This window comes from Penaeus chinensis, chromosome 7 (genome assembly GCF_019202785.1).
Source record: "Penaeus chinensis breed Huanghai No. 1 chromosome 7, ASM1920278v2, whole genome shotgun sequence".
Lineage (NCBI taxonomy): Eukaryota > Metazoa > Arthropoda > Malacostraca > Decapoda > Penaeidae > Penaeus > Penaeus chinensis.
Genome location: NC_061825.1, coordinates 15,591,293 through 15,611,292, shown reverse-complemented (window position 1 = coordinate 15,611,292; position 20,000 = coordinate 15,591,293). Strand labels below are relative to the sequence as shown.

At 33.9% G+C, this 20,000-nt stretch overlaps 1 protein-coding gene across 1 annotated transcript in view; it reads right to left on the bottom strand.

Annotated features, from left to right (window-relative positions):
• The window catches only part of LOC125027592 (fibrillin-2-like), a 135,123-nt gene that overhangs the window by 58,715 nt on the left and 56,408 nt on the right, over positions 1–20,000 (bottom strand). The window contains exon 3 of the mRNA XM_047616704.1: positions 5,160–5,624. Within this exon, the coding sequence (XP_047472660.1) occupies positions 5,160–5,624 (465 nt within the window). The remainder of the gene's footprint in view (positions 1–5,159; positions 5,625–20,000) is intronic.

The window sequence follows — 20,000 nt, the reverse complement described above, 5'->3', positions numbered from 1 at the left end:
TTTACAAAGAAACTTTTGTCAGCTAGTTTCTTTAGCTATGGAAATTGCTTTCTGTACAAGAAATTTACATGAATTATTAAATGAACTTTTTAATATGACACTATACACATCAGACTATGTCTATGGTACCAATCAGTGAGGTTCTTATACAGCTAAATAGAAGCAACTGCAATCATCAATCACAATCTCAATAACACAATGAATAAGATAAAAAAATATGAAAGATAGAGAAAGTGCAGTACTTCAACATTAACCATTGGATTTCATTGTGGTTCTTATAGTTCTGTGAGAAGGCTTAGCTTCTGTTAACACAATACACTTAAAGACTTCAAATGATTAGCCCAGTTCAAGGCTTTACTAATAGCTATGGAACACCAGCAACATCTTGGTTTTAAATCTTAATATATTTGCAACAGAAAATTGGAAGATTGCTACAGCAAATGTAAAGCACTACTAGGTTAGTCTCCCATATTTATTCTAGCCTGCTTTTTATCTGTTGCCACTAAACTAAGAGAGACCAGTCTCAAAATTATAAATGTATAAAATGGTTGCAGTTAAAGACATTTAAGTCACAGTCAAGACAGATGTACACTAATAAGAATCTTTTAGACCTGAGCTGGGTTAATGCTGCAGTATTGAGAAATAATACACTACAACAAAATAACACAGACGTCAACAGAAAGCAGAGAACCAAAGTGGACAGAATCAAAGACATGTAATTATCAGAATAGTAGTGTTTTAACTATAATAGTAGCATATGTGAATGCACTAGCAATGGTACAGGTAGTACTCACGCTGAGCACAATTGTCACCAGTGAAGCCTGGCCGACATACACACCGGGTCCCCTGGCAAGTACCTCCATTGAGGCATCTTGTCTGGCATCCTAAACCTCCTGCAACAGATCCTATAGTTGCTAACAACTTTCCTAATTCACAATTTTAACTTGATATGATAATTTTTTTTTTCTATAGTTCAAGACTCTTTTTTACTTTTCCACAGCTACAGTTTTTTAACTTAGCACACTTACACACTCGTCCTGTCATTAGAGTTTTCACAATATAATTTCCAGCAAAATTTAGAAAATTACATCTTTGGTAGTAACTGATTTCAATTTTTTAAAATATTAATGTTAACATAAAATATGTATTAATAACACTCATATTCTGAACCTGTTACCAGTAAATTGGCTTTTCCATTAAATTGTCCTCTATTTGTATGTAGCTTATAAGAGAGAGAAAAAAATACATAATAATCAAAAGGAGCAAAATAGTGCTATGAACAATTGCCTTTCACAGTGATTTTAATGAACCAGTAAGCAGTAATCTAAAAGACAGACATGGCCTACTTATACTATACTTATACTTATACTTATACTATATATATATATATATATATATATACATATATATAATGATATATATACATATATATATAATGATATATATATGCATATATATACATATATATATATAATGGTATATATACATATATATACACATATACATATGTATATAAAAATATATACATATATATATATACACATATACATATCTATACATATATACACATATATATACACATTTATATACATATACATATATATACATATAAATACATATACAAATACAAATATACACACACACACACATGTGTGTGTGTGTGTGAGTATGTGTGTGTGTATGTGTGTGTGTGTGAGTATGTGTGTGTGTGCGAGTATGTGTGTGTGTGCGAGTATGTGTGTGTGCGAGTATGTGTGTGTGAGTATGTGTGTGTGTGTGTGTGTGTGTGTGTGTGTGTGTGTGTGTGTGTGTGTGTGTGTGTGTGTGTGTGTGTGTGTGGGTATGTGTGTGTGTGTGAGTATGTGTGTGTGTGTGAGTATGTGTGTGTGTGTGTGTGTGTGTGTGTGTGTGTACACACACACACACACACACACACACACACACACACACACACACACACACACACACACACACACACACACACACACACACACACACACACACGATGATCATTATAACCTGCCACTTTTATATCATTATGTACGCCCTGGCTCAGTTTGCCTTTGAAAATGAAGAGAAGGGGACAAGACGAGGAAATTCTCCCTTTTGCATGCTGTTTACTGTGAATGTTGCGCATTCCTACAACTATCTTTTATTGATAAGTCACGATATCAAGATTAAAAAAAGTCTAGCCACCAGTTAAAATTTAATGAAATCGTATTGAAACAGCCAATTCGTATTTCCCTTAAAAAAAAAGAAGTGTATATTATTTGACGATACTATTGGGATTTTTCATATATAATTAGTCAGCCACACACCTACGGTGTTATTTTTCAAAGAAACAACAAAAGCGTTTTACTGCTGGGATACTGTGAAAATTGTATGATAGTGGTTGTTTGTTGTGGACGTAAACAACCCTATTGTCTATGCGCAAGCGTCGTATTTACTGTCACTGCCGAATACGTGGATTGTGAGTACATTTTGAATAAGTACACTTTACAGCGGAAAGGAGAAACTTAGTTTGCAGTAGTAGTGTTAAGAACTTTGTGTCACATAATGTCTTATTCATAATTATTTAAAATCGTGACTTATTGGGGAATCAGAACAGCGGTGGAATGAATGCAGTTTATATATTCATATATTTATATTTTTACATTTTCTGAGCAATGGTCTTGGCATTGAAAAATCGGCCATTTATTCTTGCTTTATTCTTGTGACAACGTACGGGCGCATCTACAATGAACCGTCATGCGAATGTTTCACTGCCCCAGAGATTAATCAGTTCCCAGTACAAATGAAGATTTTAGAACTTTCATGGGACTACGAATTATCAGTAAGAATATATAAAGCAATAAAGATAGAAGCATAAATACGGAAAGGTAGTAATTTAACCGAATTTATGATTACAGAATGACAGTGTATTAACATATTCATGAATGTGGTTTTGAACCATGAGTGTCTGTCTGAAGGGAAAGGAAAGCTATGCCATTTGTGGCGCGCGCGCGCGCGCCACACACACACACACACACACACACACACACACACACACACACACACACACACACACACACACACACACACACACACACACACACACACACACACATATCTGCTTCACGCATTACAGGAATGTAGCAGAAACAAATGCTTGCTTCCAGAAGCATTGATTCGCACGCAGTGTTTATTACCCAAAAGTAACGAGCTTATTTATTATTTTCAAATAAATATAGCATGCTGAGGAAATATTCTTATATCAGAAAGGTAATTCGCAATGCAACTCATGTAATTCTAGATGCTGTTCTTGTATAACATATTTTTGATGCATCATGGAGTGTACTTATTCAAAACATTATCGTTATGGGTTATGTCCCTGAAAGGCAAGGTTAATATTACAGGCCTTGCTGAGAGGGATATACAATCGGAAAAGGCAATTTATATACTACACAAGTACCACAACTTCGTATAAAGATGCTTTAACCGAAGTATACGAATTTTCGCTACTAGTTATGACGCTTACATATACACCATCAGCTAAATCTGATACATCTTAAATACAAGTATTATACTCCCTTGTCACAGTTTGATAATTCATACAATAAAAAAACCTTTTCTATTATTTTACTACACGCGTTGCTGGAATTTGAAAATTACCGTCTCTGGTTAGTAAGAAGCCCTGCAAGAAAAGCTCATACGGAGCCTCTTGAAGCTAGCCACCAAGAGCACCTATTATCGTTCTCCTATTCAAGGTATGACATAACTGAACCAAAATTCAAGGCTCAAAGGCTTGATATGACTTCCTTTTCTTCACATCGACACCCATATTTAAAGTCAAGAGATAATATTACTGTATCCATTATTATTTAAATGTAATTTTGGTTGCAATGCCTGCATACATTTCTTATTAACTGCATATTTCTTGATCATATTAAATATTGTTACTTTTAATCCGTATTTTCTGATGTTCCTTCCATCTTCGTCTGCAGCAATTTCGTCTCTGGGGAGGCGAGGCATTCGCACGAGACAAATCTTTCTGGACCCGTCCATTTCCCTCTATTTACCTCACAATAACAACATTAGACTCTTTTAGAATATTAGAACTGATTATTAGCAATGGCAATTTTAATGTCACAAGCACGCTTTAGTAAATGACAAAATAACTACGAATAAACTGACTATTATTTTCAACGCAGTATTTACTACCTAAAGAGATTATAAATTATTTACGAGTGAACATACCTTGTAAAACAATATTCAGTAAAAAACATTTTCTATGCTCCTAGAGTAAGCCAAGCTTTTCAGTTATTTATTTGACATGAATTCGGCATCAAGCAGCATGTTTGACGCAGTGATATGAGGGTCCCTTTTTCACACCCACGAAGTTGTTTTTACTCACCCCTAGAACGCATCTTACTGTCTATTTGTAAAATATCAACGTATGAATGATCAACCAATCTCAGGCATCAGAATCGAAACTTTCGTTTACACCCGATGTTGTTTGCAGTTGAAACGGTTTGCATGCCCTGTATTGGGAATTTATAAATCTCAGAAGCAGCGTATTTTTGGAACAATCATGTAAAGTGATTGTCATAACAAAAAAAAAAAAAAAAAAAAAAAAAATAATAGATTTTAGACTCCACATATGAAGAGCTGATAAAAATTTTATAATATCATGTCAAGTTTAAACTGACTGCATAGCTTCGGAAGCGATGTATCCAACTCGAAAAGTCTTGAATTTATCAATTATTTACGAATCATTATAGCATACCAATACAGTATTTGCATATGAGTATGGTATTATAAGACACCATAAATGTTCTTATACCTATTAAAACCTTTCATCTGCACTACATAGTGTATTTATCAAAAATGTACTCGCTAACTAGGGATTTCGCATTTGGTTAGTATGTTCTACGCATGCGGATTGATGCAAGGGTTACTTTTCACACACACAACGCACTCCCAATTATCATTACAAAAGAATCCCCGCTAGCCAAGCGCCCGAGCTACCTTGCGGTAGACTGATAACGTATGGGTGACTGACTAATCAGAGGTTGCATATTCCAAGGCAAACAATGTCGACGAAAAAAGGTTTTATTAGCACTAGACTTACCTATCAACTGACCTGTAAGAGTAACAGTAATTATGAGGATGAATCTTACCTCTTCCTCCACCGCCGGTGATGCCACCTCCTCCTGTGATACCACCACCTCCTGTGATACCACCTCCTCCGGTGGTGCCTCCTCCGCCATTAATACCACCTCCTGTGCTGCCTCCTCCGCCAATAATACCACCTCCTCCTGTGGTGCCGCCTCCGCCAATGATACCACCCCCTCCTGTGGTGCCTCCTCCGCCAATAATACCACCTCCTCCTGTAGTGCCTCCTCCGCCAATAATGCCACCTCCTCCTGTGGTGCCTCCTCCACCAATGATGCCACCACCACCTGCGGTGCCTCCTCCGCCTATGATACCATTAACACCTGCAGTGCCTCCTCCGCCAAGAACACCGCCACCGCCGAAACCATTTCCTCTCATACCACAGACAGGCGATATGATACCGCCGATGCACATACACAAGTTGGGCCTCACGCATCTTCCGCCTCTGCCGCAATTTCTCACGCAAACGGCTGTGAAAAGAAAAATTAAAATTAGTTACTTGTCCTGGATACTAATCTGTTGAATATGTACTGGAAGTCATGTAACCTATTTAGGATCTCACAGTAACATGAAGAGGATCCTTATCACAAATCTGAGTACCAGTACTTACACAATAATGACTCAAATGTTTCTCTACAATAAAAAAATAAATATAGACATGATAATCATATACATATAAAGGTTAAAGAATCACATGATCATCACACTCCATACTGGTTGAAGAAAGGTCTGTGCCATCTCAGTTACTCGTGTTCGCTGTATTGGGCAAATTTCAACTTTTATTCATTTTTGGGTTTTCTTTCAGGGCCTACAGACACTGTAAGAACGGCAGTCCGCTCCAGCCAGTCATAATTCATTTGGAAGAGATCTTGACTGGTGCGAAAAAAAGCTTTGATAATGAAAAATAAAGAAATAAAAGCTTTGTGATAACCAACTCTAGGTGGGCTTTCGTGTAATTCATCGTCCACGGTTATTTCATGATAACATTATTGTATTCTAGTGTCTCTCAGAGATAGGGGGGAAGAATTTTAACCCTTTAAAGCCAACAGCTACATTCGGTCAGCAGCATCAGTCAGCAAGTTTCTATGAGTTTGCCTTCTAATTTCCCATTTTCTGTGTGTGAAATTTTGCTACATATTCGTCATTGTTGTCATTTCACAGCCGATTCTATATGGGGAGAAATCATTCAAGATAGGTGTCTCATATTTATCTTGTTTTTACGAGTTACTAAACGTTCTTACATGTAAACACTTGGCCCATGTATTTTTACACTAATACAGCAAAGTGACTTAAAAATTACCAAAGCTATTGCTAGATATTACCTAGACATAAATAGTAAAACTATGGTGGTCAGTATCACTGACCACTAGCTGTTTGAAACATATGTAACATAAAATCATGACTTCAATTTGGCTATTTGAGTCTCTGGCAGAAAAACATTTTCACTGTATTCGTGTAAATTCACAATGTGGAAAAATGTAATAAGTGTATTTAGTCATCGTATATATTGAAGACGTGAAATATAACACATTCTTAATAAGCAAGTATTTACATCCAAAATAAATCATTATGCTCAAGGCTTTCAGAGGAAGACTTAAGTTGGTTTGAGCAAACGGAATGAAAAAGAGTTGAAGTGAAAGTCCTCTAATGGATAAGCGCCTAAAGTGTAAAGAAAAAATCCCCAAGGAAATTCGGGTAGACCAAGTACAGCATATGCCAGAATGTGGATCCACTTTTAGATTTTACAATCGCTGTATACAGCACAAAAGGACACATAGAACCAAGTGGATGTGTACAATGTGTAAGGATCCATTATGCATCAATGCTGCCAAAAAGTGCAGAAAAAGTTAATTGAATTTTAGCAATTCAATTTGAACATATTAGGAATATTTCATGAAAAAAAAACTTTTTGTTTCAGTTAATTACCTCAACTTTTAATTTATTTCTGAAAAAGTGTAATAGAAAAAAAAAAAAAACTTAAACCATCGTCAACTGTTTTTGACATTCAAAGGGTTAAGATCATGATTTTCACATTGCAAATGTTGTTTAGCAAGAAAATATAAATCTTTTATTCATGACATGTCTTTGGTTCGGGCATTTCATACCAAACATTCTTGTCAATGCTGAAAAGTACCACAACCCTTTACTCTATTTGCAAGACGTAGATTGATTATTTGTTGACACAATCTCGTTGCTTCACTATAGGTAAGCTAACGTAAATGATCAACTCATATTTGTTACGAAAGTTTCTTTCCATACATTCACTAACTTCATAAGAGAAAATAGGCCCATTTTTCTCACGATTGAAAACGTATACTGATTACTTACGGAGGCAACTTCATGCTTTACTACATTTGGAATAATTCAAGCAGTCAACTCATATATTTACCTATCAATCCTTCTTTTCGTCAGATAAAATATAACATGTTACAACTGTATTTTGAAATCTTATTTCATTTCAGTTCTGTCTTTACTGAAACAATTTGTTTCGGGAACTATAGCCACCTTCTCTGATTCAGCGAATAATTTCATCGTGTATTTAACGTAGGACAAGCAAAAACAATCCAAGAAAAGCAACAACAAAAAATATTTTTCGTAAATAACATGCACATAACATACGGAAATAATAGGTGACTTTAGTTCATGAAGACTACATGATATTTTGCAAGTAAAAAGGTAGCAAATCGGTATATGTGTGTGTAAAGTGTAAACAAAGAGAAAAAAAAGAAACAGTCACAGTATGAAGAACCGATATGAATCAAACGACCCATTTCGGTTATTTGCGAGACGAAGAAATGGACGAGCTCGAAACGTAACGTTCAATTTCACGAACTACTGATTAACTCTATTTCTTTCTTCTATAAATGTTGTTCAGATGTATATTTTGTAATATGTATTATTTTCTTACGTAAATATCTATATCTATATATATGTTGTGTGCGGGCGTGCATGTTTGTGTTATGTATGTATGTATGTATGTATGTATGTATGTATGTATGTATGTATGTATGTATGTATGTATGTATGTATGTATGTGTGTGTGTATGTGTGTATATGTATGTAATATATATGTGTGTGTGTGTGTGTGTGTGTGTGTGTGTGTGTGTGTGTGTGTGTGTGTGGCGTGTGTGTGTGTGTGTGTGTGTGTGCGTGTATACGTATACGTACATATATGTATATATGTATATATTTACACATGTATATATATATATATGCATGTGTGTATATATATTTATATATATGCATGTATATATCTATATCTGTATATTTATATATATGTATTTATATACATATATATAATATATTTATAGATATGTATATATACATACTGTATATATGTTTGTATATAATATATATATATATCTGTATATGTATGTATAAATATACATTATACATATATATACACAATATATATATACACATATATACACATAAATATACACATACACAGTATGCATGTGTATACATATATGTATATATATGCATATATATATATATATATATATATAGAGAGAGAGAGAGAGAGAGAGAGGTGGGGTACTGACATTTAAGTGGCATAAGTATCTAAAATGTTATGGATGATCCCAGTAAACTGACCCGAAAATATATATTATGAGGTGTTAAAACCGTATGCATGTCTCACATGCTGTGCAGTGGGACAGTGCCTCAAAACAAGCCCCTCTGCCTGAACACTTCCACAACCACAAAATCGCTCATCCAATGACAAGCGGCCTATCCGTTTGTTCTGCATTCCACTCTCATATGCCAACTTGTAGCCGCTAACATGAAATCGTGTGAAGAATAGTTTAGTCTGTGTAACTCATTAGTTATATATTTTCAAACAAGTCTAGATGTCACCGTGTTAGCATCAGTCACTTTGTTAATGACCCACAAAAGAGGATCATCAGACCTACCATTCCATACATTACTAAAAAACTGTATGTTGTCTATGATATACCCGAAATTAAATGACGTGAAGTATCCTTCAATGTAACATACATCACTACAGGTGTTCTTTTCCACACCCATCCTTCCTTTGACATCCCAGTCATATAACTGAATCATGTGTATTAGGTCTACACTGAACTACTCACGAGAATATATTGAAGATATTAATGAAACAACTAAAACGTGTAAAAAAAAATATATATATATATACATACACACATTCATGTAAATATAATTATTTTTGTTTATGAAGGAAAAGTACGAAAGGATATGTGTTATTTTTACTAAATCATGAGCTGTAAAGGGTAAACATAGGTTTTTGTATTGGTAACAGCATTCCACAATCAGGTCGCTTACACACCGGATTGTCATCGCGTGCATTCAATATAAAGAATTTGGATTTACTTCTGTTTACTTTCATATCATATTCAGCACAGTAGTAAGTAGTAGGAAGCTCTTGATAAAAACAATGATTTGCTAAAATCACGGTATTATCCATTAGCACTAGGATATGCAACCACGATAGAAAACCATCTATTCTTACTCTTCTCTTAATTAACATTATGTGACCATTTGCAAATCTGACATAGAAAGCATGGAGGTAACAAGCCTATCTCACTCGCAGTGTAACCAAGACAGCAAATTATGCTGTAAGTGAAAACATCACAGCACCACAACCAGAGCTGCATAGTACCTTAGATAATACGTTCCTTGGAACTCTGTATAGGCTTAGGTAAATTAAACTAATGTCTCAAATAATTCAACTCTTTGACTTTTGGCTAAATTGCAAAACAGATGCAAACAAAATGTGTTCAATACACCCTCGCTTCTCTTTTACATCTGTTTGTTCTCTAGAGGTTTTAAAACATTTGCTTAGTCGGGAACCTAAAAATAAATCATAAAGCTTAGAAACACTAGATTAAGCCCGCTGGTAATCCGGCCACCACGATAAGTTTTCAGGTGATAATGAACCAGTTGAGACACCTCCATATAACTGACACAGGACGGGTCACGTATACATAATGCCCAAACGAAACCACTTTTCGCGAATCTCACTGTTATTTACTATTTAGGGTAAACATCTTTTTAATTAAGTCCATGAAATCGGGTAATTACCATGATAAGGCATGATAAGGAATAATAACCGAGGGCCTGCCAGAGCACCGAATATCCGTCTAATTTCACGTGCCTTGTTCGGATTGATTTTCTTTTATTCTCGACCTCGCTAACAGATATGGGATCACCTAGAACAACAATGATACTATAACTAACAATGTTCGAGAGCTGGATATTTGGTGCTCAAACTCGTGATCCGATAGTTTGTCGCACGATTCGTTGTGCCCCCTAATCTACAGCTTTCACATACCCTATCCAAACATGTTACGTTATACACACACTTGTATAAACCTCTATCAAATGTGTCACACAGTTATCTCTACTCTGTATTTTATCTGTTTCTTTATAAGATGTGTGTATAACAGATAAATATGTAATATTCTTTTTAGAATTAATTAGTTTCCCTCCTAGAATTGTGTTCCCACATAATAGCGCATGTTTCCCTAACTATTCTGCACGATGACTCAATACTTTCATATCAGTCCGACGATGATAATACCAGAGTAATTGGATCATTGAGCAAAGAATCCCTTTTTAATACACATATTGCACACATATCTCTTAATACGTTCCGACACATTACACAGGTACCTAACTCCGACACCCACTCTGTCTTTCTGAAAAGTATAACGGTAGGGGTTCCCAACAGGAGGGTCATGAGGTACTTTCTGGGTGGCAATGGAGTATCGTGAAAATTATAACGTCGAATTAATCTGACTTGTATCTCGCCTACAGACCTACATGTAATTATCTTTCACATATCAATAAATTAGAATCTTTCATAAAGTTCTTTTCCTATATGTATTGACACTATTACACAATTCAGAAGTAATAACTGAATCGGGGATGACAAACACTGATCGGGGCCATGGAGATTATTACATATTGGTCGGTGGCCACAGAAGAAAAAAGGTTGGGAACCACTGGTATAACATATACAATGTTTGCATTTAGCAAATTGTAAAAATACCAAATATAGCATTCACATCTCCGATTATACAATATAACTAAACTATATTTTTTCTTGGATTACTGCAAAATATATGCGAAATGATGGGGGAATATAACAAAAATCAATTAACATTCATGGGATGAAACTGAACTGAACCGAATCCGGATCTACAACACTTGCAATTACACCAATGCTTCTTATTGAAACTACACTGGCAATGAGTTATTCACTTCGTTTAATTAAGCTTACGGTGTTATAAAAAAAGGCAGACCATGTTTTTTTCTAATTTTGCTTTTTAATCCTATTCAAATTCCAACTTGATTTTTTTTGTAAAGCAGCTTGGCAAAATATTTACTTCGTATTTTATATTACATTTAATCAATATTAACGCATACTCCTCCTTTATTTTCATTTTTATTTGCTTATCAGTAAGTTGAAGTACTATGTTTAAGTACATAAACATAGACGTTAATATATGGTAAAATTTTGCGTTCCATGACTAGCTAATTTGCCTAGTCTGAGGTGAGGCACTGATGTTAGTCACTGAAGTGTGTGTGTGTGTGTGTGTGTGTGTGTGTGTGTGTGTGTGTGTGTGTGTGTGTGTGTGTGTGTGTGTGTGTGTGTGTGTGTGTGTGTGTGTACGCACTATGTGCAACCCGAATCGAAAATAATGTATCTGAATGTGTACATGCATGGGCGTGTGTGTGAGTTTGCGTGTGTCCTCCGGAATAAAATCATGATAATCTTAATAGTGAATATTGTTAGAATGTACTTTTGAACTGTCGTTTTTTTTTTCTATTCTTAATAGGTGCTACTCTCCTAATACCGCATTTACCTTACTTTGAAATTCTATCAAGGCTCAGATGTAAAAAGTACGTCCAATTTTCCTTCGAAAGTACATGCACTGTTGGCCGCGGAACGATGTGGCAGGGCGGCCACTCTCTCCACCCTTATTGGAACCCCAGCAATGGGAAAGGGCCAGGCCAACTGCGAACGTTTGACCTAGCGATTACAAAGTCCGCGTGTGTACCTAATCCATTTGTAGTCACGACAATAAACAAAGTATAAGCAAAAAAGGAGGAGCAGTAAGTTAATTTCAATCATCGGAATTTGGGTAGGCATTATGACAAAATGTCAGAAACAAAACAAGAAATCAATTTTTTTTCTCATTCTAATTAGTCAAGTGTAAGCAAAAAGTCAAGTTATCATACAAAGGCTACTTCCGATTTCTGGAAAACAAATAAAAATACAAAATAACGAATTACCATGAAGTAACAAGAACAGTTCAAAAACAAAACCAGAATGCACTTAAATCGAGATCACTAGTTTCAGATCACTCAGAGGTCCACTTTGCAAAATACTCCCCATTTCCAATGCTTCGTGATAGTGTTCGCACAAATATATTCAAACATCACGATTCCGACAGTACGAAATATTCAGGCAAACCAGATGTAGTGTTGGAACTTTCGTAGGTAGTCTTCTGGGTGCCAGGGGGTGTATCCGAGTCCGAAATCAGACACTCCCAGAGCCGTTCCTTTGGATTTCTAATGAGCTGCGTGTCACTGACAACCATCACATCAAGGTGCTTGCATCGGGATCTTATCATCATTTATATCAAAAGTTGCAGCTGAATTATATTAGGACTGCAGAAATGACCAACCAACATTCCGTAGCTACTGTATATTTACACACATATACACACAAATGCATTCTCTCTTTGGATGAAAATTTGTTTCAATTGTCGTCTGTATTGTAGATTATGGGATCTTTGCATGCTTGGCTGTGAGATTATAACCCAATGTGCTGAGATGGCCATGACATCTCCACTGTGATTTTAGTTTATTATTGTTTTGCACAGAGATGGCACCACAAGTGCTTAGTCACCAAGGAATCAATTTACCATTTTTCTTGCTTTTCTGAAAGATTCATTTTTATCCTTATTACTATTAGTATTTCAATACATGAGTCATAATGTCAATAATAATATCAGTATCACTATTAATAGCAATAAAAGAAAATGAGGAATGTGGAAACCTTTGTTAGCGGAAAAAACATTTACGAAACCACTTTCGGTAGCATTTGATAGGCAAAGATAGGGGGAGAGACAAAAGTTATAATCAACGGGAAAGGAAAAGTTATTATTAACTTCTAGAACGGTAAAATAGGTTATACACCAATTCTGGCAACTGAATAGTAAATCGAATTATCATATATGATCAAGTTTGATTTATTAAAATTATGATGATAATAAACAGCTGCAGCTACGGCACAACCATCATGTTCATATTTGCTTACCCAAACATACAAGTCGCACTCAATTTATATATTTCTTCTCTGCCATATGCAGTTGTAAACGTTTTGCACATGCTCATTCCTTTGTTACTATAATCACTTTGAAAACAGAAAGGTGCCAGTCCTAGTATGTTATTCCCTCACTGTCGCCCTCCTGGATTAGGATGAGGGTATTTTTTGCCTCTTCTCTCTTGGCATTGCAAGGGGTAAACGGGTAAAAGCAAGTAATTCCACGTTCGCTTTACCCTTGAGAAGAGTATTATTTATTCCCACTCGGTACCTTACCAAAGCGTGAATATTAAATGAATTACAATCAGCACGTATATGAGAAACGTGCATGTAGGTTATAATGAATATCATTAATGCAATTATTATAGTTAAAAACAAACATAAAATTATTATAGGTGGGGTTCATTCTATACAATGAGTCCTGTTTTAACATTGAAAATAATCAAGTCAAATATCGAGAGAATTATTGGGAACAGATTTTGGAAGTGCACAGCATTATGCTTTTCCACAATAGAAAATACAAATCTACATAACATTTCTTTGCACTGACATTATTTTATTACTTGCAATTTGTTCATTTTGATCTCTCGTTTTCCTTTATGGACTGGAACCATGATGAAAAGCATGGTAATTACTGGCAATGTAACGCAGTGGGGAAAATATTATCATGGTCATCTCTAATTATAACCATCAATGTAAGCCTCCTATTTGAGGATTTAAATCACAAAAATATCATAACTACAAAACTTCTGCTTCCACCCAGTCTAAACCTACAATACCATTATTGATATGCAGAGTAAGATGAGTTATTAGTTACTACATACTGTTTCACTGATAACTAAGTATATATAACACCCACACCCACTTCGCTACACCTATCTATCTATATGTCAATTTATATATATATATATAAATATATAAATATATAAATATATATGTAATATAAGCATGTTCATAAATTTTCAAAAAGGCGGGTGGGCCAACGAAGCGAACGAAAAAAAAAAAATCTAAGGAGCATTTTAAAGCTATAACCACGCCTATAAAAGCTTCTATTTACAAATATATTTATTCATTCTCTTATCTTAGCATCTATTTGGCGGGTGTACAGTCTCCCCCCCCCCCCCCACACACTTCTGCAAATTTAATGCTATGGTAACAGACACTGTAAGTAAACCTTAAAAAGGTGATACACAAGGACCTATCCAGAATAATTCATAGTGTAATTTTGAATGAGATTACTGATACTTAAAGTACACCATAATATCGAACGCCTGTGTAATAACAATGTAGCATATGGACTAAAAAATATATATATAACAGTAAAGCTTGCCGGCAAAAAGCGAACTAGGATGAATACTGGCATTCGACGTCCGCAGAGTTTAATAAGTTGGATAGCATAATCGTTTATGTTTTGCATTACAAAGGATCACACAAAACATCACATAATCACATAATAACTGCCGATACCTGTGCTCAGTCTCACTATTAATGATAATGAAAAGATGACAAATAAATACTGAAAGTGTACGAGTCTATATAACTTTGCTCTTTAATTCACATGCTGTGTAAGGCGAGACTGGTGGCACAGTAATAAACTCTTATAATTAGATTGTTCAGTTGAAACTGAACATCTCGCTTTTTACGCACGAAAAACATGAATAAAAGCATAATATATATTTTGCAAAACGTTATATTTCATATAACCCTCAACTGTAAACTTAGCTTATATAGTGAATGATATTCAATAACCATCTAAAAAACTGCGAAAAAAGTAGATGATGATGAAAAAAGTATATAAACAATAAACACTTGTGTAAGCGTGCGATAAACTATTCGTAATATGATGGTGGTTATGTATGTTAGGTAGTTTTTCATTACTAAAGAAATTATTACTATTTTTTTTTTTTACTTTTCAAAACTAGGGCACATGTACTTGGTAGTCAGTAAAAATATGGCGACGTATTAGCACTGAGTATAAAACTGGTATATAAGCAAATTTCCTGGTCAAATGAAAAATGAGGATTAAAAAACAACATACACACAAGCTTATACATACAAATAATGATCTCTTTCACTCCACGCCTGGTGTGTGTGTGTGTGTGTGTGTGTGTGTGTGTGTGTGTGTGTGTGTGTGTGTGTGTGTGTGTGTGTGTGTGTGTGCGCGCGCCATGTACGTTTATCCCCAGTAATCTGGCTTGGTTCCTGCCCGCTCCTCCCATAATCAAGAGAGAATGTTCAGCCACGCCAGATCATCCTTTCGCGCAAAAACATCGGCCAGGTGGCGAGGGCTCCCATTAAGGCCTGACTATGTCCGGTTCGGGCTCGACTCCGCCGTCCGCCCGAGGAGGAGCGAACCCTCTCCCGGAGACAGCGACAGCTTGAAAGATAGACTTCGGAATCCCCTTAGCGGTCCTTATGTGTAACATATGTGACGTTTGGTTTCCCGCCCTTTGACTCTACACGATTGTTTTCTTTTACGAAAAAGTCGAAGGAGATTTCTAATTGTTGAACTTATGGGCGGGGCACTGTATCCTAAATTTGCCACTCTTAAACTAACAGTAATGCATGCAAGAAGATCACGCTCAGATTGTCTACAATTATTTAATCTTCATTTCAAGGGAAACAAAGATACTGCTGGGTAACTATCATTATTCTTGTTCTTGTTATTTAAATTATCACACATGTTATTAAGATTGTAATTTTGTTCTCGAACGCTGATTAATCTTGGCTCACTTTCATAAACTTAATAAAATTATACAAAAGGGGAAATAAAATACAAATACCAAAGCAAGCAAGACATTCAAGAGTTTTAGCGTAGATAAATTTGTTTAGCAGCCTTGTAACGAATTTAGATCACTTAATTCTAAACCTTACAACGTAGACTGAAGAATTTCTATCTGGACAAAAGCCGTCTCATATCCTGACCGTTTTCGCCAATCGCTCTTCGATTTTTTTAATCACCTTATCAAATGATTTTGAGTGTTGTCGTCCCTTCCGTTCAATTTCAAGCCTGTCAGAGAAGTACGCCACGCTACTCTAAAACAAGATATTCTAATTTCAAAATCTACCTCAAACTCTTGTCTTGAAAAGTCCATACACTGGTTTTTAATGTCATCAGAAATCACTATGGACAACATGGGTTCCGTAGACCAATCATAATGTCAATAGACTAATGAAACAAAGAAACTATCCTAGACAGGAATTTCATAATGACTTTGTGGTGTAACTCTCTTGTCGGATTGCGGCAAATTTTGTGTAGAATTCATGTCGAACAAATTGCAAGTAGAACAACGAAGGGAGGTACAGGAAAATACACGAATATACCGTAGATTTTATAAGAAGGGGTTATTTTTCCGTATTTTCTTTTCCTTGCACACATACACAAACATAGACACACACAGATACACACACACACATAATATATATATATATATATATATATATATATATATATATATATATACATATATATACATATATACATATATATACATATACATATATATATATATATATATATATATATATATATATATATACATTTAGATGAAATAAGGAACATCATATAAAAGACACACCATCAACATTACATTCAAATAAATAACCAAGAGACTTTTGGTCCGGCATCACGAGTGTTGGACGTCATTCTACACGTATTTTTATACATTCACCTCCCAGGTTTAGACACAAACACAGTTATCAAAACTAGTTTATGTACACCACTGATCATTTTGGAATATAGTTTTAAGCTGTAAAACTGGCGCATTTAACAAACATATGAGGACGCATGCTAACCTAATCTTTGAATATGTTGCTAACCAATTTTGCTTAAGACATGACGAGTTCCACAATGGTATTATTCACTAGGGCAGTATCTTTATACCTGCAAAATTACGTTATAAAGTAATTTCACTTCAAATACCAATATCTGCTTTCAGGTCCTTTAGGCATGCGCACGTCTCGCGCGGCCAAGCACCTGCCAAACAATAAAGGGGAACCGCAAGCCTTCTGCAAGCAAGGTCAGAACTCTAATCCCTGTCGTGCCATGCGTTTGGCATTTCCTTGCAAGAAAGGGAATGGTCTGACGGATGGCACACACACACACACACATGTATTTGTGTGTATAGTACTTGCAAGTATCCATTAACCCATTCATCGTATATAAAAGAGTTCCCATTGACACATGCCGTGCGGTTTAGATGAAAATTAATAACTTCGTAAGGAAAGAGATGCATTTTACACATTTCGATTATATATTTGTTAAGTGAACCTTTTGTCAGGTTATGAATTCTTACTCATAAATGTTCTACATGTGTACATAAATACATACGCACTACAGGCATATCATATTACCAAATAAATATTCACACAGCAAATACAAATATAAACAAGCCATTAATTAGATTACAGTAGAACAAAATATATACATATATCATAACATAAATACTATCAAATATCTACTCACAAAAATAGCACATACGTAAATATGTAACACTCACCCTCACACATACATAAAAATATTCTTCAGAATATCTTGGTATAAAATTATTACGGAAAAAAAATCGCACTTCTCCTAAATTTAAATATTCTTATTTTTACATGAAACTCTGACAAGAAAAATGCAAAAAAAATAAAATAAATAAATATAAATAAACGACATACCCTCACCACATCCCCAGCAGAGCTACTCCAGAATTAAGGTCAAGGAGGAGATGTCAAGGATACAATATGCTAAGTCAGATGATGAGATCCTTCGTCTGAAGGACACTTCTCGCTGAGATGCAGCACAACAAGATAAATCCAGCGCGTTTGGATATACTAGCCCAATGCAATTAATTTGGGGAGATTGGGTGGATAATGGCAGCATTCACTGGTGTTGTTTAGAGTACAAATGCATATATATATATATATATATATATATAATATATATATACACATACATACATACACACACACACACACACACACACACACACACACACACACACACACACACACACACACACACACACACACACACATATATATATATTCATATATCTATATCCATATAAACATATACATATATATATATATATTCATATTGATATATGTATATATATTATGTATATGCATATAATATTATATTTACATACATATATATTATATATATATATATATATATATATATATATATATACATATACATACATATATATATATATATATATATATATATATATATATATACTAGATATATAGTATATATACTACATATAGTATATATATATATATATATATATATATATATATATAAGTATATATATATGTATTTATACATATACACATACATACATATAGTATATATATAGTATATATAATATATATATAGTATATATGGTATATATATAAACATATATATATGCATATATATATATGTATATATATATATATATATATATATATATATATATATATATATACTATATACATATATTTTCTTAACAGCCATTCATTCCACTGTAGGACATAGGCCTCTCTCAATTCACTATTGAGAGGCTACATGGCAGTGTCACCCTTGCCTGATTGGATGCCCTTCCTAATCAACCACTAACACTTGTGCCACGGCGGTGACTTCCCCTACGACACCTGCGTTTGACTTCTCAAGGCGATATGTTGTTTTCTCGGGCTCGAGCAAGCAGTCAGAGCGCAGGCATTTTTACGACCGCCGCGACGGGGAATTGAGTCTATATACTCTATTTATATATATATAATATATATATATATACACTATATATATACACACTATATACATATATACATATATACTATATATGTATATATATTATACATGCACACTATATATATATACACACTATATATATATATATATATATATATATATACATACTATATACATATATACTATACATATAATATATATATACTATATATATAACATATATATAATATATCTATCTATCTATCTACCTAGCTATAGCCTATATATACTATATGTTATACATATATATACACTATATATATATATATATATATATATATATATATATGTATATATATATATATATACTATATATATATATATATACATATACTATATATGTATATATATATATATACATACTATATATATATATAGTATATATAATATATATAGTATATAAGTTATATATATATATACTATATATATAATTAGATATATATATAGTATATATAATATATATATATATATATATAGTATATGTATAGATATATAGTATATATATGATATATATATAAATAATATATATAGTTTATATATATAGTATATAGTATATATATAGTATATATATATATATAGTTTATATATATAGTATATAGTATATACATATATATAATTTATATATAGTATATAATAGTATATAGTTTATATATATAGTATATACATAGTATATAGTTATATATACTATATAGTATATATACACATAGTATATATATAGTTTAAATATATAGTATATATATATATATATAGTATATATATAGTATAAAT